Source organism: Suncus etruscus, chromosome 3 (assembly GCF_024139225.1).
Source record: "Suncus etruscus isolate mSunEtr1 chromosome 3, mSunEtr1.pri.cur, whole genome shotgun sequence".
Lineage (NCBI taxonomy): Eukaryota > Metazoa > Chordata > Mammalia > Eulipotyphla > Soricidae > Suncus > Suncus etruscus.
In genome coordinates this window covers 61,334,465-61,356,073 of record NC_064850.1, presented here as the reverse complement: position 1 = coordinate 61,356,073, position 21,609 = coordinate 61,334,465, and the positions used below count along the sequence as shown (strand labels likewise).

The window sequence follows — 21,609 nt, the reverse complement described above, 5'->3', positions numbered from 1 at the left end:
ACAAAACTTCTAAAAGATGCTGCTAATTTTTCTTAATTTGCATAATTGACCAAAGTTTTAGGTAAATGATTCATTATTATTGTTAACACTTCCCTTTGAGATTGGACACATTTTTTTCTTTAAAATTTTTATCATAACAGTGGTTTACTATAACTGTGATTAACCCAATTGTTAATAATATAGTTGTCTCAGGCATTAAATGTTCAAACATCAATCCCACCACTATTGTGAACAGTGTCTCCAATTTTCCATCCACCACCATAGCCTGCCTCCTTGCAGGCACAAATTTACTTCATATTCTTTGTTACAACACAAAGGCAAAGGGTCAATTTGAAATGATTGTTGCATCTCTTCATGGTCAGTGTCAATGGATTTACACTGGATTGTACTGGTACTAGTTGAGCTTTTTGTGTTGCTGATTAGGCTCACTGATTTGATAGATTACTATGGAACTTTCTCATCAGATTTCCTATGATACTACTGGGCTGACACTACTATAACATATTGATGTGTTGCATGGCCACTTGCGGATTTCAGGATTCTGAAACAACTTTGGTGGCTTCACAGATTGATAAAGTTAAGTCTTAGATCTGGGCGTTTCTTTCCAAAGAGGTATGGACTGCTGTAGTTCATGCAGAAAGGGAAATCTACCCCTCAACCTTTATTGAAAATGCCACAAAGATATCAACCAGGACTGGACCACCTGGGGGTGTATTGGTGACCATTATTTCCTTTTGGATCTTAGTAGAGTAGCTGGGCCCCTTTTCTTCCAGGAAGATGGCAGGTATGGGCAGTTTCTGAGTTTTCTGTGGCTGAGTAGATGTGTGTGTGTGTGGGGGGGGGAGGTGGTGGTCTCAGCCCAACCTATTTTGAAAATAATCTCAGAGTTTTCAGCCCCCATAGTGTGTGGTTCCTGAGAAGGTTCAGCTGTTTATGTTATTTGAGTTTAGTCACAGAGCTGAACTGTTTCTGTTCGTGGGTGTAGTTGTGGCACTGGACTGCTGTGGTTTATACAGAAAAAGGAATCTGCCCCATTCATTCTAAGAATAAGGACAAATCTTAGCAGAGTAAAATGGAGTGGCTTTGCCTTGTCTCAGAAGCTCTCCAAACCTGACCTGCTTTTCTCGCTGACTTCATTTGCTGTCATTAAACTTATTCCAGTCTTTCCCCATCTTTCTTCCTCCTGCTCTCTGAAGATGCCATCACCTGATGTCCGTCCCTTTCTCAGGAGTTTGGGTGCTTTGTTATATCTGTCTGTAATGTTCTTCCTGCAAAATTCACAGTATTTACGTCCCTTGGTTTAGTTGGCCTCAGTTCAGACGGTACCACATCAGCATGGTTCCTAATCCATGAAAAATGACCTCATTGTCACTGTTGGTCCCCACCTCTTGGCCTGACCTCAGGTTTCCTCACAGAAAATTGGCATTATATTTTACTTGTTTATTGCATCTCCCCCACACCTAATCTGTAAACTATGTATAGGATGACACCCAGATATTAGCCCAAGACAAAGGCTTTCCCCCAATTTTCTCCTTCCTTCAACCTCTTCCTTTGATATGTAAAAGCCCACCTAAATAGGTACTTTTTGTCTCTCTCCAACCTTCCCACTCCTGGTGAATTTTGGAAGCTTTTTGGTACTCAAAGTAAAGGAGCTGGGCCTCCCAGTTGGGAGAGTTGCCATTGTCCCCTTTTATTTCTGCTGTCGAAGAATGGAAGAGTGTCATTTCTGAAAAAAGAGAGATTTTACCTAAAGAGATCTGTACTCTTCCAGATCCAGGGTTTGCTTTTATTGTGGTAGAATGTCCAAATGAAAGATTCATTCAGCCCATCTGTGAGAATGCCACATTCAAGAGCTTCACCTAAAGAAAGGAAGAGGTTTAAGGAAGAAGGAAGTTGGGAGAATGCCTTTGTCTTGCACTAATAGCTGGGTGTTATCCTACAGTTATGTAAGGTCCATGAAAAATAGGGACCTATTCTTTTAAGGTCTGTGTTTGTGTTACTTACTTGAGATTTATAATAGCATATAAAAACAATCAGAATTTTTCTAAAGTAAATTATAATTTTCCAGTTGTACAGTTACCCGTGTTTTAAAACTTCTAGAAATAATCATTGGTTATATTTTGAAAGCGGTCTAAATTAATCTTGTTAAAATGTTCTGTTGACCACTTTTGTGGAAAAAAATTTCTTCTGGTAAGAATAAAGACTGTTAGATTTATCAGACGCCACTTAGAAATCCTCCAGCATTCACTTTCCTTTCAAAGATTAGGGGCCTGAGACCTGGTTGAATCTATTATCAGCCGTGCCAGGAGGTCCTATAGCTTTTAGTAGCAGAGAGCTCCCAAGTTCATCATTCATTCTATAACTCGTATCTAACTGTTCTTAATTTCCTTGTAAATGTTTCTTTCCATACTCTTCTGCAAAGTATATGATACAATCATCTTTTCTCTTTTTTAAATCACATTGTATACTTTTAGGAAGGCATGGGGGAAATTTTCTTTGTTATCTTTTCTGCATTCTATGGAAATATCCACTTGGATATCTCACATTTAATAGAATGGGTATTTGTAAAAGCAAATTCCTTAGATTTTGACCCAAATCTGAAACATTTGATGTATTACTCTACATACTTTGTTCTAGTTGTGTTGGACAGAAATTAGAGAGGTAGAGGTAGCACTTTTACATTTTTTAATTTTCTGTCATTGATACCCTATATTACAAAGTTGTACATTTCTCTTATTTCCTGATATTGTTTTAACAGCGATAACTCTGCCAAATGTTAGCCATTGCAAGAAATATATACTTATCCTTACAATACATTATCCTCTAAGTAAGGCATAAGATTCACCAGTATTATTAGCAAATAATTATTTAACTTTATGTAAAGAGGCTCACTAAGAAGAAAAGGAAAGCTATTTGGACTTTAGATTTGTCCAGCAGAAAACGATCCCTTGTATGTAATTTCTCACTCGGGGAATGTATTTTCTCTTTTTTATTTCTGTTTTCCAACATTGAAAAGGAGACATAGCCCTCTTTAGAATTTTGATGAACTATTTTTACATGTTACCATGTGCAAGTTGAAAAATTGAGTAGATTTTTTGCTGTCTTGAAGCTATGTAATTATGCCCTTATAACCTAGTAATTGACACAGAGGGTGGAAAGAGTTAAAATTGTCTTAAAGCTGGGCAACATCTGAAAGCTCTATAATTTGGCAAGAGTTAGAGTCACCCCATTTTTATTTCTCTCTAGTTGAAAAAAGATAAATTTGTGGTTTTAATTGTAAATAGAGGTATTCGAATGCCTCCTAGTGGTATACTGTGTGCTGTAATTAAGGAATATAAAGTACTTTGTGACAGGATATTGTAGGTAAACTGTTAATGTGTGTAAGTATCAAGTATTAAAAGTAGAATGAAGGGGCCCGGAGAGATAGCACAGCGGTGTTTGCCTTGCAAGCAGCCGATCCAGGACCTAAGGTGGTTGGTTCGAATCCCGGTGTCCCATATGGTTCCCCGTGCCTTCCAGGAGCTATTTCTGAGCAGACAGCCAGGAGTAACCCCTGAGCATCGCCGGGTGTGGCCCAAAAACAAACAAAAAAAAGTAGAATGAAAATATATATCTTTACCATATATAGTTGATCAGAATAAAACGATAAATATAAACTACACATGACGACTTGAGTTAAGTATACTTTAGTTTTTTATATTAAAATGTAAAATTTATTAAAATAGTATCAGTGGGTAGAGCAATAGTTCAGTGGGTAGTGCCTTGTACATGTTGTCCCAGGTTTTATCCCCAACACTCCATATGGTCCCCCAAGCTTGCCAGGAGTGATCCCTGAGCACAGAGCTAGGAATGATCTCTGAGCATCGCTCTGTGTGGTCCTAAAACCAATAAATAAATAAAGAAATAATTCAGTGGTGTGTGTGTGTATATATATATAAATTTACATATATAGGCAAATGTTGCTTTTAAGATTGAAGTGATTTGTTCACACCCTTTTGAATGAACTTGATTATCAAGTGCATATTCTAAATTTATTGTTTAACAAAATAAGAGTTATGATTTATATATAGCAAGTACGTTTTTAATTTTTAAGTGGTTTTAATTTTAAATTCTAATTCCTAAGTTTATTTTCAAAATAATTTACTTAGTTACTTTCAAAAATAGACTTATCAAAAGTTTAAAATACTGAATGCTGATTTAATTATTGTGTTGAACACTTAAAATGTAATTAGTAATATATAGAAAGTCTCTTGGAAAGAATGCTGGTGAGGTTCAATAGGACAGACAAAAAAAGTGCTATTCCTTTGTTAAGCATTGAAAAATATTCAATTAACCACTTGCCCAAAGAAAACAATTAAAATGGCAATTACCTTTAAAATAACAACAATGTAATTGCAGCTGTTGTGATATAAAGCTAGGAAACAAAATGTTAATCGGAAATGAACAGCTCCAATATGAAATTATGATATACTTGGCTTCCTGCAGTACAGCTGTCAAGCTTGGGCAGTCCTCTGGTCAATAGTGACATTCTCTGTGTCAGTGAACACAGTCTCTGGATACCATAACCCGCAGTTCACACATTACCGAAGCTCCAACTGTCGAACATTCAAGTCCCCTGGTATTACTGCAGCTTCCAGACTCTCCTGACTGGCTCATGTTTCATTCGTTGGCAATTTGCCCTAATGATATCCCTCAGGAGCTTTCAGCCTCTCTCCCTTTCCATATTTAATCGTGGCGTATTAATCTGAGTGATGCGCAAACTGAGCTGCACAAAATGCTGCCTGCAGTTGCTCTGAGATACTCACCTGAGTGCTCAGCTTTACTTTGATTTATGTTCTAAATTTGGACCCCAAACACTTTCTTCCCACATAGTTTCCCATAACCTCTAAAGAACCCCACAACGCCACCTGTTCCATGTAGCTAGTTCTTAGAGGGGCCTTTGAGGCATTAGGCCTTTTATACATACAGCATTGAGAATCATAATGTGATTTATGTTGTTGGGTCAATTGTTTGAATGATACTGATGAATCTTGTGTAACCCCACACACTTCTTTTTGTCTGGAGCATCAGCAGCTACTTACCTTTTTTTTTTTTTTTCCTGAACCTTAGTTAACTGCCTGTCTTCATGGATCGGTTGCTCTGCTCTACCCCATGTATTGGCAACACATTTACATCCCAGTGCTGCCGCCGCACCTACTGGACTACTGCTGGTAAGCTGCCCTGACCAGGTTCCATGCAATCTAAGCTCATTAGAGAAAATATGCATTTATTTCCAAAATTATTTATTTCCAAAATTATAAGAGCTGGTGTCCATATGGATGAAGTAGCTGAATTTACTATTTAGAAGTGACTAACAATGTTTTTAACAGGTGCTCCTCATGAAGGTCAGAGTTGTTCTTAGATGACAAAGAGTTTTAGGTTTCATGTGTTTCCCACCCCTTGCATTTAAAGAATTAAGTGCATAAAGAGTAAGATCTTGGTCCTGGTTGTAAAAAATAGAAGTCACAGTAACAGAAACTCATTTACAGCATGCGTGAGAATTTGTCTGAGCTCGTCTCAGTCCAGATACATCCCTCAATAAATCACTGAATCCCAAACTTCAGAGGAGACTTACTTCATATATGAGGATTCCCTGAGTTTCTGGTTTTTCTCAGTCTAAATTTTAATCCACTATGAAAGATACCTTTGTTAAGTGTTGGGAGTGATTGTGAAAAGCTTACTGGCATTTAAAAGAAAATTTCTGTTTATTTCATCAGTATGAATTCAGATATTCACTATATGCCACTGCATGTTCCTGTAGTAAAATTGAACAGAGATTAGAACCTTTGGACTTTCATCTAAATCAACAGGGCAGACTCTTCACTGTACAGTCACTTTGTTCAGACGTAACTGAATTTACATCAATTATTTACAACAGTTGTCTTAAAACTGTTGAAAATTTTCCCTCTAAACCACACATAAAATGAAATTATTTTTATAATCATGTGTTTGTATGAGTCACAAATATTGTTTACAAAAAGACTCTTTAGAATTAAAGCATTATTTTGGGCTCACACTCAGCAGTGCTTAGGAATCATTCCTCATGGGGTTTGGGGGACTATAGAGAGGGCTGGGGAACGAACCCAGGCTGGCCACATGTAAGGCAAGCTCCCTACCCTTTGTATTATCTCTCTTGCCTCCCAAAGTGTTTACCTAACTTCTTTATTTCATATAAAAGCAAATCATTTGAAATACTAAATTTTACGTTTAGAGATTTATTGTAAAGATTTTTATTAAGTTTTATGGTTAATTCTCTTTAGAACAAATGATTGTAATGACAACACCCACATGTTTATGACCATATATAGACCATAGCAATATGTTGTATGTTTCCACAGTATGATAATATTATTGTTTGATAATGCTGTGAAGTTGGTCCCTAATAAAATACCACTGCTTTTTGCCCTTTTAGTTCTGGGAAAAAGTAACAGTTTGTCAGTTTACCCTTAAACCCATAGGTAATGAAGTTTAATTATGTAGTGACATGTATATCACACAGTCTCAGAGTAAAGTTTTATAAATAAGTTCTTTTGGCATCATTTTAGATTTGATTCTGTGATAACATACATATCTAGAATTCATCCTTGAAGTTAGGGACCATTTTTTAAAATTAATTTATACATTAGATCTTTGCACAAGGTCTCAAGGGTTACTCCTGGCTATGCATTCAGAAATTTCTCCTGGCTTGGGGGACCATATGGGATGCCAAGGGATCAAACTCAGGTTTGTCCTGGATCAGCTGTACGCAAGGCCAATGCTCTACTGCTGCGCTATCGCTCTGGCCCCTGAAAATATATAATTTATGCATTAATGAAATAATGCTTAGGACAAGTAATGAGAACTCCCTGAAAACATTTCCCTGGTCCAGGGAATTCAGTAGTGAAAATCAAACATGGAGTTAGCTCAATTTCCTGATTCGATATAATGTGTGCTACGGTGATATACATGGAATTTTATAAAAAAAAACAAACAAACCATCTTTTCCCACAGAGAATCTTTAGGATGCCTCTTCCACTACAGAAAATTCTATAGACTAAACTTTTCTAGGGAAAGTGATTTTCTTCTCTCTTTATTTTTTTTGCCAATTGACTCTTTGATTATGATTTTAAAATCACATTGATTTGTATACAAAGAGAAATAAATTGGGGATTAGCCCTTAAATCCATCTTTTTAAATTTAGATATGTTTATTACTTTTTGAAAGTAGTTTCAGAGAAGTTTAAAATGGGTATATTTTCTATTCTTATTAAAATTGACATTTTGTAGTTTACAATGCTGTGATTGATGATTTTTTTCATGCATATAATCCCAAATCCACACCCATACTTACACCACTCACATCACATCCCTATTTTCTAGTTTTTAAGATCATGACAACTTTGCACATTCCAAGGTAGTCCAGTCTTAAAGAAAATTTTACACTTGATATCTCTGTAGTAGCATGACTGTGCCATCTTGTGACCATGAACCAATAATGCATCTTGGACTACTGATAAAGCCTTGCTAATTACCTTATTCAGTCATACATCATTTAGTGAACCCTAAGTTACCAAATATTGGAGTTTCATTTAGTTTTTGAGTCACATATGGCAGTTCTTGGAGGATCATATAGTGTTGTTGCTTGACTCTGGGCTGCTTTATGCAGTTTGCATTGTAGGATTTTGAGCTATTTCTCCACCCCAAGCTATGAGAATTTAATGTCTTAAATAAGACAGTTTCTGTAGGAAGAAATCCACATGTATTCATATGGGCATAATATATGTAGCGCACACTTATGACCACTGTACATATTCATGTAAAACCACAGAGTAATGCTGCAAACTCTGCTTACATCGTGGTGGGCTAAGACAAGGTACTAGGAGATAATGATAGTCATTCATATTTGCCCTTACTCTGCCAATAAAAGGCAAAGGGGAAGTTTTTATTTAACAGATACACAGTTTGTTATACAAGCTGGTTAAGTTCTAGAGTGGCAGTGCATTGTCTGTAATGAACAGGACTGCATTGTAGACTTAGGTATTGTCAAAAGGCTACATCTCCAGTTAGATATTCTTTTGAATAAGAGAGAGAACTTTGATGTGGTAAGTCTGTGATGTTACTAAACCTTTCGGAGTCCTTTTTCACACTTTGCACCTTGGAGGCAGTGGGATTCTACTAGCAAGGAAATGATGGTTTTCATAATTTGTTTATGTATAGTGACAATTTTTTATTTAGAATATCTGATTCTTCTTTCCATGAAAGGCAAAGATTCTGCTTCTAAGAAAATAATATTTAATAAATAAGAAAATTGGAGTCAGAGCAATAGCACAGTTGCTAGGGCAATGCCTTGTATGTGGCTGACCTGGGTTCGGTTCCCAGCATCCCATATGGTTCCCGAGCACTGCCAGGAATAGTTCTTGAGAATGACCAGATGCAATCAAAAAAATAAAAATGAAAACAAGACACAAAGATAATTATGTTGTTAGGCCAGTGCTTCTTTTTCTTTTTTTTTTCTTTTTTTTTTTTTTTTTTTGAGCTATACCCGGTAGCGATCAGGGTTACTCATGGCTCTGTGCTCAGAAATTACTCCTAGCTGGCTCAGGAGACCATATGGGATGCTGGTAATCGAACCAGGTTTGTCTTGAGTCAGCAGCATGCAATGCAAATGTGCTACCACCGTGCTATCTCTTCAGCCCCATGACCAGAGCTTCTTAAACTGTTCAACTTTGTGACCCCTTTGCAAAACCCAACACTTTTTACACAAATACAGGGACATAAAATTTGGCCTACATATGAAATATTTATTTCTGAAATAAAGCTACACAAAGAAATTTATTTTACAGTTGATGAATTAGGCTGGGTTGTAGTCTCCAGTTTAAGAAGCTGGGTGTGGACAACTGGGTGTGAATAACTCTAAACTGGAATGTAGCCCACACCCAAAACTAGGGCCTGTGGACTACTCCTAAACAAGGGTGTAGCCTACTCTAAGCTAGGGGCTTAAACCAGCATAATTGTAGGATAGTGTGTTACCATTTCCTGTAACGATGATTTCTATCAAAACACCCACCAAAAAATACCCATAACATAGTATTTATTTTTGAATAAAGATTAATTGCTATACAGACTAAGCAGCATTCATAATAGAGCCTTTGTTTCTCTGGATTTGTGAAGTGTAACTTCATTTACAAAAAAGATGTAGGACAGTTTTGCACATGGATGATAAAACATCTGTGGCTGCCAAGGATTTCTTCCTGACTTCTTAGCACTTTAATCTAATTGGTAGATTTCAGCTGGGGTTGCAAAATTACTTTCATGAGATTTGGCTGATTGCATATTAGGATATGTAGTCTAGTTTTTATGAGAAAGACAAATCAATTAAATTTTTGTTCTGTAATACACCATAATTGTTTTAAGAAGTAATAGCTTAGCTTAATAATGTTTTCATTTCAGAATCTGTATGTTTTGAATTTTATAGAAATTTATGAGATAAAAATGTGACAGTAGCCAGTAATCCTATGGAAAACACTTTATTAACTTCTGCACAAAAATTCTTCATTGAGTTTTTGTTTCCATTTTAAATTTGGTAATTATTCTTTTCAGCATTTCTCACTTTTCCCCCCAACTATTTCCTTTTTTTGGTCTCTTCTGTTTTTATTCAATTTTTCACTTCACTCTGTGGATCCCTAATCTTGTGCTGGGATGCCTCATCTGATAAAGATGATGAAATATTTGATTAAAAGAGAAGGTTTGCATGCAACAAAACACAAATATTTTTAATTTGCTTGATTTTTTTCTTAGGACTAAACTTGAGTAGGGCTGGTGGGTGGGGTGTCACTCTGGAAATCATTCATGCTGGATTTTAAACCTGGGCTCCCTCGTACAAAGCATATGCACCAGTCATTTCAGCCATTTTTCCAGCACCGCAAAATGTTTGCTTTAAGTCACAATTTATTGACACATCTTTTCTTACTATCGTAGACATCTATCCATTCTCATACACATTACATAATACTAAATTTTGAAATGTGAAGTTCAATTCCATTTTATAAGGAATATTTTTTAAACTTACTAGTAAGTCTGATTTTATAAGGGTGGGTCTGTAGGAAGGAAACTGGGGACATTGGTGGAGGGATAAGTGCACTGGGGAGAGATGGTGTACATTCTATGACAGAAACTCAATCGTGAACAGTTTGGTACACCATGGTGTTTGAATAAAGTAATTATATAAAATATATTAAGAAATAATATATACATATATAAATAAAAAAGGCGATTTAATGACTTTATTGTATGCATAAGTATTAGACCTTTATGGAGGTGTATTTGTTATTAACTTTTTCCAATGCATCATAGTCCTGTTCCTGGTACCCAGTATTTTTTAGATATAGTGTGTTATATTAATTATTTCATTTATCTTTTTATGCTTTAATTCTAAAATTTTGATAGTTTTTTTATTAATAAAATTTAAAACGGAATAAGTATGAGTTTATAAAATTGAAATAAGAGATGGAAAGAGAGCACAGAAATAGACTGAAAGTAGTAGGGAAGAAATTTTTATTTTTTCATCTTTAGTTGTCAAACCATCACACTTTTTTAAAGAATATTTTGACACTCTGACCAAAAAATGTGATATCAAGTAAGGTTTGAAACAATGATGATAAAAAAAATAAAGCTATAGGAATGATAATTAACTGAAAAATATGTATAAAAGAAATGTAAATAAACACTTTTTAAGATATGAAATATGTGAGGAAGAACTGACTAGGCTAAGCCTATGATTGTTCTTAAACATTTTTTTCCCTGTTTACCCCTTCCCCTGAAACTTTTAATGTATAAGTGATTTTGTGATTTTTTTTTTATTGTTTGCTTTTGGGCCACACCTGGTGACACTCAAGGGTTACTCCTGGCTGTGTGCTCAGAAATTGTTCATGGCTCGGGGGACCATATGGGACGCTGTCTGTCCTAGGTTAGAGCATGTAAGGTAGATCCCCTACTGCTTGTGCCACCGCTCCGGCCCCTGATTTTGTGATTTTTAAAAATTATAACATCATTATTTAACTACATTGTACATAATACAGTTGTTTCAGGCATTAAATGCTTCAACATTAATCTTAACCACCAGAGTGACCTTCCCTCCACCAATGTCTCAGTTGACCTTCCACCAGTCCTGGCAGGCACAAACAAATTTATTTTATATTTCTTGGTACAATGCATGGGCAAATGATCAAAACTTAGATCAATAAAGGTTAATTTATGATAATTGTTAGATCTAAAAATGGTGTTGGTAAAGTCATTGTCTGATGATTTACCGGCCTGCTTGTTGCTAGCTGAGCCGTCTGTGTTATTCTTTAGGCTCCCTGAGCTTGGTGTTCTTCTATGCATCTTTTCTATCAGGGTTACTCTGATCCTACTAGGCTGATAGTATTAAAATTTGGAGGTGTGTCACATATGTTGCCACATGGTCCAGGTGATAGAGAGCTGGAATAATTTGGCGGCTTGACAACTTGATGAGGTTCAGTTGTAGAGCTGGGCTATTTCTATAGCAGAGGGTGTTGAGTGTGGTGCAGGTGACTTGCATTCAGGCACTACAGGGAATCTGCCTGCCCCATTCTGAGAAGGTTCCCAAGTTCTCAGCCTGGACCTCTCTGAGAAGATCTTTTCATGATTAGACTTCGTGATTTTTAAAAAAAATATATAAATCAACCTTAAATTAAATGGTATATTGAATAAAATGATGTGCCTTGATGTGCTGTTTGTTTTGCAAATTAATACATTATGCATGCTATTTTTATATTGCTTCCATTTTGATAAACTATTTGAATATATGCATATATTTTTAATTTAGTGCTCCAATGCCATACCTGATTGGAATACACTGCAGCCTCATAGAGGTAAGTACCTTTCAGACATGACATGGTGATTAATAAATTATAATGATAGTAGTCCAAACAGTTAATTATTTTTTAATGTTTTTTTGAGTCATACCCAATGGTGTTCAAGGGCTACCTCTAACTCAGTGTTCACGGCGGCTGATATTCAGGAGACCATGTGCAGTGTTGGGGATTAGATCTGGGATGCATGAAAGGCAGGAACCTTAACCCCTAAATTATCTCATTGTCCCCACCAGTAATGTTGTTAAAACATATCATTTGGTTAGCACAGAGAGGTAATTATTTTCATTTTTATAATATACTGATAGGATTATTTTAAAAAAGATAATGTTGGAATGGTTTAATTTTAGTTATCCTACATAATTTTTCAATGATATGAATCCCACCAAAATATAGAGTAAGTCATATGATAAATTTTAAATATAGAAAAGTTTAGTAGTAAACAAGTAGTCAAGGTATTTGGGATCTTCTGTATCTGTTAATTTTTTTCAGGTCTGTGTTTCGAAAGTCACAGTTTATGTATTTTTGTCAGAAATTACATAGAAGTCATAAAGAAGAAATATTTTATCCTTCATAATTAATTATTAATAAATAATAATTTATTTTAGCAGTGTAGTTTTTTATAAAATGTGGCTGAATACACCTATTTTGACCTTTGAACTTAGAATATAACTTAATTTTTTTCAGTTATATTGGGGATTTGAAATGTTTCTTTCACACCATTGTTGCCTCATTTTGAAAATTGTTTTTGTCAGTTGAGTTATCACTATAGTGGAAAACCTTGACCTTTTTAAGTTCATTGAACTTTGCATCAGAGAGATCACTAGAGAAGGCCTTCTTTCAAGATTGGCATCTAAAATATATAAAGGAAAAATTTGGATCAAAACAAAAGCAGTTGGGTAGCAGTGTGCTAGCAGCCTTCAGTTGTACTCAGATAAATTCTCTTTCTACCAGTTGTAGAAATTATATTTTGATTCAGTTTCCAATGAGCAACTCAAATCAGTTAAATTTGACTTATTATTAGTTGTATCTGTTTACAGTCATTAGCTGTTAGAGAAGATCCTGCTGATTATTTAAAATTCCTAAGTACTTGTAAGGAAGAGATGTATTGTCCCCCACCCACCCCTCCAGGACAATGCCTCCACAGAAATCCTGCATTATGGAATTCTGAAGACTGCAGATTCTGTAGTTTTGTATTTTTCTCTATTTTCAAAGTATTAGGCAATATTTTCCTTTTTGCTTTACCATTTTTAATGAATATCTGAGGTAGGTTTAATTTACTTTTAATATTGTATTTTGATTTCTGGAAGCAATTCTTGAGTTCAGAATTAGAATTAGGAGTAACCCCTGAGATGATTGAGTGTGTCCCCAAAATAAAACAAAACAAATAGAAAAACATAAAATAGAATTTATTTTTATCTGACCAAGTACTTGCAGTGAAAGGACAAATTGCATCTTGTAAAAAGTGAATAAATTTAATCTGTCGGGCCCGAGTTTGCCTTGCAAGCAGCCGATCCAGGACCAAAGGTGGTTGGTTCGAATCCTGGTGTCCCGTATCGTCCCCCGTGCCTGCCAGGAGCTATTTCTGAGCAGACAGACAGGAATAACCCCTGAGCACCGCCGGGTGTGGCCCAAAAACCAAAAAAAAAAACAAAAAACAACAAAAAAAAACTTTAATCTGTCACATTGTAGAATATCAGACTTGAATTTAATTTTTTAGTAATTTGAGTTGAAATGAAAATGTAAAAACCATAGTTGATTGTTATGGTTCTAAAGACTCATCAATTTGATTTGAATAGCTATGCTTTTACTTTATCATAGAAATTTTATATTTATGTAGATAAACATATTTCAAGTTGTTGTTAATGCCTATTTGTTGTTTCTATTTACCTATTTTATATGTGGCACCATACTGACTAATTCCTTAATTAATTAATTAATTAACTTTTGTTTTTTGGCTACAACTCTGTGATGCTCAGGGGTCACTCCTGGCTATGAACTCAGAAATTGCTCCTAGTTTGAGGGACCATATGGGATTCTGGGGATTAAACCCAGGTCTATCCTGAGTCGGCCGTGTAAGGCAAACGTCGTACTGCCACGCTATTGCTTGGCCCCAAATTCCTTAATTTTTTGTTTTTGTTTTTTCTTTAATAAAAGCAAGTCTTGGGACTGGCGAGGTGGCGCTAGAGGTAAGGTGTCTGCCTTGCAAGCACTAGCCAAGGAAAGATCTTGACCGCGGTTCCATCCCCCGATGTTCCATATGGTCCCCTCAAGCCAGGGGCAATTTCTTAGTGCTTAGCCAGGAGTAACCCCTGAGCATCAAACGGGTGTGGCCCAAAAAACCAAAATAAATAAATAAATAAAAGCAAGTCTTTACAATATTTTTCCCTAGGAAGAATCAAAATACATGGTATTGATAGTTTCAATATATTTTTTTAATTTGGCAAAAACTTTTAAGTGTACTTGTTCAAATGTCTGAAAATTAATATCCTGAGTCATTTAAGTATCATTTTCAGATAATTTTAAGTAAGGTATAGCATAAAATTCTTTTTAAAGACAATTTTCTTCTAATATATAGTTTTCCCTGAAAACTAAACCTTAATGATAAACTCAAGACAGACCAAAATTTAAATTCATAGGAACACATTAGTAGAGAATATAATATTTATTTTTACTTAAAAGCACCACAAAGTGTAATCAGTCATATTTGCAAGACTGATTCCTGTTTTTCTGTAATGTCCTGGACTGATGTAGATGTTGATACTTTTTACCAATATTTTACTTTTGTTCTTAATAAGTTTTTCATTGTGTTTTAATGTTGATACCTTAATTCTTAAGAAAAAGAAGACTGGTCTTATTCACCGTTTTTATTTTATGGACATCCAAATAAATGCAAGATTTTCATAATATAAAACTATGAGCCACAGAAAGTCATATGATTCCATATGCCATATAACTTTCCTCTCCTACTTAGAAAAAAATAAACAGAGTAAATTATGATTTGAAAGTAAAACAGATAAGATACTGATATTATTATGTTGTAAATTTCTTTTTGCAGAGCTTATTCCTGGTGGTATTTGGCCAACCATGTCCAACAGTTCATTGTTACTGCCTGGCCATGCTGGGGGTAATCAGGGCAATCCCATTTAGTGCTGAGAATAAAATTTGATCCTATACCCTGAGATATCTCCTTGGATAAATTAAAAAATGTTTGAGATTCAAAATAAAAGGTCTTTTTTTGTTTTAGTTTTTTGTTTGTTTTCTTAAATCCCCTTGTCAAGAGTGATCTCTAACCAGTCAGGAGTATGCCCTGAGTACCACTGGGTGTAACACAGTTTAAAAAATAGTAGAGTTACATGATTCATTTTATTAATAACTGTTTAAAAAGAAAAACTAACTTAGTACTATCTTGAGGAAATTTGATTTAAATCTAATTTGTTCTCAAATATTCACAAATTGAGTTAGTTTTACCATTTGACTAAATTATTCGATAAATAAGTCAGATAGTTAATCTGATAGACTGCTACATTTGATAATTATTACTAGAAATAAAAGACTCCCCTTTCTATTATTTTTTTTGCATTCCTTTTACTTAATGGAGAAATGTAGAGAAATCTTAAAACTGAGCCGGATCGTATAGTAAAGGTTTATGGTTTATGGTATTCTTGCATTTGTGTTTCTACAGATAGATGCACAGTTGGTAGCAAGTCTTTGTGTCATAAGAATGAAAATAAATTGATAAAATTTAACAAATATAAATATTTGTTCAGTGTAACTGTATCAAAATTTTAACTCCTTAGAATAGCTATTTGGTAGTTAACTTCCTTATTTTTTCTGTGTCCTGTATCTTCTAAAAACTAAGTCATTAGACATTGCTCATGAGTAAATATTTTGGTTTTCTGTGTTCTTGAGGGCTTGCAGTCTTCAGGAGGCTTTGATGGAGACCATAACCTTGGCATGTGCTCCAGCCCTTGTATTTGTGCCCCTGGCTCCTTTAAAGCATTCTGACTAGTTGCTGACAAATTTTCGCAGACGGAAAAATAATTTTAAAATTGTACAGTGGGCTTTCCACTTTTCTCCCTTTTCCCCTTATGTTTCTAATGAGAAATTATACTAAGATATTTGTTTACAATTGTGTTTTTTAAACAGAGAGTGAAAAACAAATCGCTGGAGGATGTAGTCATGTTAAATGTCGATACAAATACCTTAGAATCGCCATTTAATGACTTGAACAATCTGCCCAGTGATGTGGTAAGTGACTTTTTTGTTTTGTTTTGTTTTATTTTGGTGACTATTTTTATGAATATATGTTTTCTCCTGGATCCTTGAATTATTTGGAGTCATTTTTTTATACTTTTTCTCTCCGCAGTACAAGTGCACAGGATGTGAGGGGAATCAATGCAATTTTATATTTAATACTTTTACCTTTTGGCAGTTGAGGGGATGTTGAATGGAACACCGTATTCTTATTGTAAAAGTAAGATCATAATTAAAAAGCTAGATGCATTCATTAGGCAGAGTTTCTTTAAATGTAACTCTCTTCATCTCATCTTAATCATTATATTACAAAGTAGGCATTTCTGTCTGCCTAGTGGCATGTCTTGCAAAAGAATGAGAGAGTTTTTGAAGGCAAGAAGAAGAAGGGGGCCAATTATCGGCTTTTGCTTCCCTGCCACCTGCCAGTGCTTTTCCTTTTAATTAATGATCTGATGGCACTGGTCAGTATAATAAGAAATGCTTGTACAGTTGGGGTCAGAAAATTCTGGCTTTGATCTCCCTCAACTTTCTGAAACATTTATTTGTTTTCTCTAAATTATTTCAGTTTTATTTTAATCTTTTCTCGCCTGCTGAGGGCCACAAAAAAATAAAAGAAGAAAGAAAAAAAGAAAACCTACACTGTTTGTCATTTGCTTTGGCAGAGCAAAGTCTGCTTACTTAGAATTCTATTTGTAAATTAAATTGCAAGCCCAGTTTGTCATAAAAGACATCTGATCCTTTTGAAATGACGAAAACTGTCTTTTGTCTGTAAAGGCTTATAAATTAAGTGCCAGTTTTCTTCTGGTCTTTGATCTTGCAGAAGGTTTGTAGGTGTGTGTGTGTGTGTGTGTGTGTGTGTGTGTGTGTGTGTGTGTGTGTGTGTGTGTGTGTGTATTTCTGAAGCTTTTAATAGGATATACTCTGTATCTCATGTTAAATAGACCCTGTTTTTAAGATTTTTTTTTTTTGCCTCAATATTCCTTGGAATGGGAGAGAAAGCAGATCAGTACTATATCTATCTATGTACATTTTAATAGCTATTTACAGATTTCTATCCTTACAACAAAGTTTTAAATAAATATAGTACCTCATTAAAATAAACATTATCAAAGACATTAAAAATGAGAAATAAATAGCCTTCACAATATATTTTAACATTGAAAGCATTTTGAAATCATTATCAGGATGTTTGAAATGTGAATTCAGAGATTTCAAATTAAAATCACACTACTATTAATCTTGATTACTTTTATCATTCATGTTAGGGAAATATAATTTTAATGTAAAATATCATATTATTTAGTCTCATAAATAGCCTAAAATATTTGTTGATCTTGAGGCAAATTAAATTTTACTATTTATCATACTATAATAAAATTTATGCTGTGTACGAACAAATTTGAACCAAGGTCAGTGAAAAATTATATTATCTTTAGCTCATTATAACTGGATTGCCTCATTAAAAAAAGGTTATAGAACTTGCTAGAAGAGATTAGAATTGTTCATTTATCAATCCATAAAATATTATTCATTAGTAAGAGATATAGTTATGAAAATAACATCCCAATTTTTTTAGGATGTTTTTCTTATTTACTTTATATTTCCTTGCTACTAGGAATATATTAAATGAAAGAGTTGTTATTTTTCTTTAAGTAGAGGAACAGAAGAAAAAAGAAAGCAAAATTTGTTCCATGAAAATTTTATATTGAATCTCAATGATAGGTAATGTTTTTCAGAAAACAATTTATTATAGTAATCTTCTGATGAGGGATTTTCTTTAATTGAGAAATGCTACTTTCCTAGTATGGAATGCTAAAACAGTAATTTTAATATATGAATAAATTAACCAATTTTCACAAAATTAAAACCTAAAAATAGAACGACATGATAGAGCATTTCATGATTTACTTATAAAGAACTGTTGACTGGAATATTAACTAAACAGGTAAAAGGAATGATGCAAAAACAGTGTCATTATAACCATGTATCTGCTGGAAATTAAGGACTATAAACTTACAGACAAATCAGAAGAATGAATGGAAATACATTTGGGGGAGCAAAGTAAAAACAATTTACTGAAAGAACTAGATGTTTTGAAATTTATCATTTTCAAAAATAGGTGAATGTTGGACACATTTCTAATCATTTATCTTTAGATTTAATTTTTCAAAGCTTTATTTCGAGTTGCATAGCATAGTCTTCGTTATATTTTTGTAACTGTAGAGGCATTAACTTAGATGTGTTAATATTATGGATTTATTTTCTAAAATTTTTTGACTGAAATAATCTCATTTTTACTAAATCAACTGATATTTCAGTAGGAGCTTTCTATAGTCAGTCACCAGAGCACTGAAATCCTTGCAGGCCTGGGACTTGCTAGCATGTGCTCTCTATTACTGTGTTAGCTTGACCAGTGGTCTTGGCTGTTCAAAGGTCAGTGGTCACAGTTGTCCTGAATTACTGGCTCTTTTTTCCTGTGGACCCTCTGCTGTGTTGCATGCTGTAATCTTCTTAATGGCTTCATTCCAATATTCACACATAATATTTTAGATTTATTGACTGTTAGAAATACTACCATGCCAGTAGCAGTTCCGCTACTCTTAAGGTATTTAAAATTGGAAAAATAAATCAGGGCAGAGCTTTCAGGAATCCTTTGTTTTCCTTAAGGGAGGGGAAAAAAACTCTCTTCCTGTCTTCTGACAAGAACACTTGCTTTTCAGTTTCATCATTTCATGATAGATTTGGATCACTAGGAGAGAAAAACAACATAGCTTTTATTGGGAGTGATTTTAATGATACTGATTATGACACGGAATGACTTTTTAAAGCAGTCAACCTATTAATATGGATTTTGTAAGTTTTGTTTATGAATATATTTTAATATTAGTTTCAATGCGATTACCAAATGGGTACTTTCAAATTTAGAGTACTTTAAAATAATAAAGTATGTTTTAGATTATGTAACAGTAGCAATTCAAGTTCATGTTTTATGTTGTGTTTTTAAGCATAGGGCAAAAAAGTCAGATGGCTTAATTAAAACAGACATATGAAATAAGTATAACTTAACATAAAGGAAATTATTTTTGAAATATTTTAGTTCAAATATATACTTGAGTTTTAAGTAGATAATATATTAAGTGTTGTATTTCTGTAGTATTGCTGCTCATTTTTTGTTTTCTTCATAACTGACATTGTAAAACATACTTTGGAATTGTTACTCCTTAATCAACAGCCCATTTGATGCAAAATTAAGTTCATTAGTATTGTAATGAGTTTTAGGAAATCTGTTTTCATGTAAATATTAATATAATGCAATAGTGACTACTTTATAGAAGAAAGGTTAGAATTGACATCAGAAAAAAATGATATGATTAGAACATTCATTACTAGGAAGGTCAGCTTTGACCAATATTACTTGCCTGTCTCTAAATAACCAACTCATTAAAGTAAAGATGAATATGCCTTGAGAGAAATCAATATGCTTATCCCCAGTTTAGGTAAGATGATGAAGACACAGAAAGTTAATGTAAATGGTGGGTCTAGAGCTTTAGTTCCTATAGAATGATCTCAGGCTACCATGGTCTTTCTCAGAGAAGCATGATTTATAGTTTAATAGGGCCAGCTTTTTTGGCTTTGCTTTTGGGGCATGTTCAGTGGTGCTCCTGGCTCTGTGCTCAAAGATCAGTTCTGGTGGGTTCGGGTGAACTTATGGGGTACTAGGGATCGAATTTGAATCAGTCACGTTCAAGACAAGTGTCCCAATCTTTTAAAATCAAGAAGCTCATTCTTTATTCTACTTTTGTTAGAGAATGTCACTATGATTCATTTGCCTTAAATTAGGACTGTTTAAACACTCATATTTGTTTAAACACTCATATTTGAGGCTGGAGTGATCATACAGTGGGTAGGATACTTGTCTTCTTTGAGGCTGACTCAGGTTCAATTTCTGGCATCTCATATGGTCCTTAGAGCCCTGTCACACTGCTGGGTGTGACAAAAACCAAACAAACAAAAACCTCAAATTCCTTCATTTTCTTCATGCATTCAGTAATATTGGAAATGACTTTCTTTTTTACTACTCTAAAAGTGTGGAGTAATATAGTACACTTAAGAGTTCTGATTGTTCCATTCCTCATTGACTAGGGTGCTACAGGCTAGCTACATTGGGTATAAAGTATTCTTAATTACTAAACATGAAAAAAAGTAGTCATCTAAAAGAGACTGCATCTTCAAGTGAGGCTTTCAAGTTTCACATGAAAGAATAGGTTAATAGTTTTATTGTGATATTAAAGAAAAAATGCAAATTGCTTTTAATCACCAAAAGTCACTAAAAGCCTAATTAATGAACTAGAGGAAACAAAAACCTAAACTATGACTTTAAAAAAATGTTAGGTATAAATATTCAAGTGATGCAATTAATTTGGAAATAAGTATGGAAAAGAATTGTCTTGATTTTCAGAGAGATTTGTAAATTAGCTTTAAAAATACATAAACAGATTCAACTCTTAAAACTCTGCAGATGTCAACAGATATATTTAATTACATGACTATTTCCTGTAGTCTCACATGAGGGTTTACTATATTAAATTGTCATAATATCTGATAAAGAAAAAGGATAACTCTAGTGTGTATGATATTAGAACCAGGCTTGCCACCTCTTCTATAGTCTCTATGTTTAACTATACAGGATTTCTCCAGGAAATATAAGGAGTGTCCAGGTTAGGAAAAGATATTACAGTTTCACTTAGGTTCTGAGTTATTTAGAAATGTGTTTCTGGGGCTGGAGTGATGGTGCAGTAGTAGGGCATTTACCTTGCACTCGGCTGACCCAGAACAGACCGTGGTTCGATCCCTTGCCGTCCCATATGGTCCCCCAAGCCAGGGGCGATTTCTGAGCACACAGCCAGGAGTAACCTTTCGGTGTCACTGGGTGTGGCCCCCCAAATCCAAAACAAAGATAAAAAGAAAAAGAAATGGGTTTCTCTTTTTAGTTTAATGTGTTATACTTTGGGAGACAAATAATGCTTTCCATTTGTCCCTGAGGAAACAGAGTCTAGTGTTTTCAGTAAGGAAGGTGCTGGTCCTTCAAATCACAGCTCTGGCACACCTAATTCTACTCAGGGAGTACCCCTAATAGTACTACAGCGACCATATGGGTTGCCAAGGATTGAATCTGAGTGAAATGGGAACAAGGCAAGCACCTTAACCTCTGTACTAACTTTTCAACCCCACAAGCCTTTACTGTTGTTTTATGTTGGCAATGGTAGCATTCAAAGTAGAGCCTGACACATATCATTCAAACATTCTCCCGCTGAGCAGTGTGGCTGGCTCTTTACCCAATGCTAAGGTAGCTCCCCTGTTACTTCTCTTTGTTGTCCCAGAAGAAAGGAGTATATGGATACAGGGAAATGCAGGCATCTTTTGTTTAGGGTCCCTGCCTGCCT

The 21,609-nt window shown here is 34.6% G+C and overlaps 1 protein-coding gene across 1 annotated transcript in view; it reads left to right on the top strand.

Annotated features, from left to right (window-relative positions):
* The window catches only part of DENND1B (DENN domain containing 1B), a 206,294-nt gene that overhangs the window by 106,631 nt on the left and 78,054 nt on the right, over positions 1–21,609 (top strand). Inside the window, exons 10-12 of the mRNA XM_049769751.1 lie at positions 5,110–5,210; positions 11,863–11,908; positions 16,058–16,159. Of these exons, the coding sequence (XP_049625708.1) occupies positions 5,110–5,210; positions 11,863–11,908; positions 16,058–16,159 (249 nt within the window). The remainder of the gene's footprint in view (positions 1–5,109; positions 5,211–11,862; positions 11,909–16,057; positions 16,160–21,609) is intronic.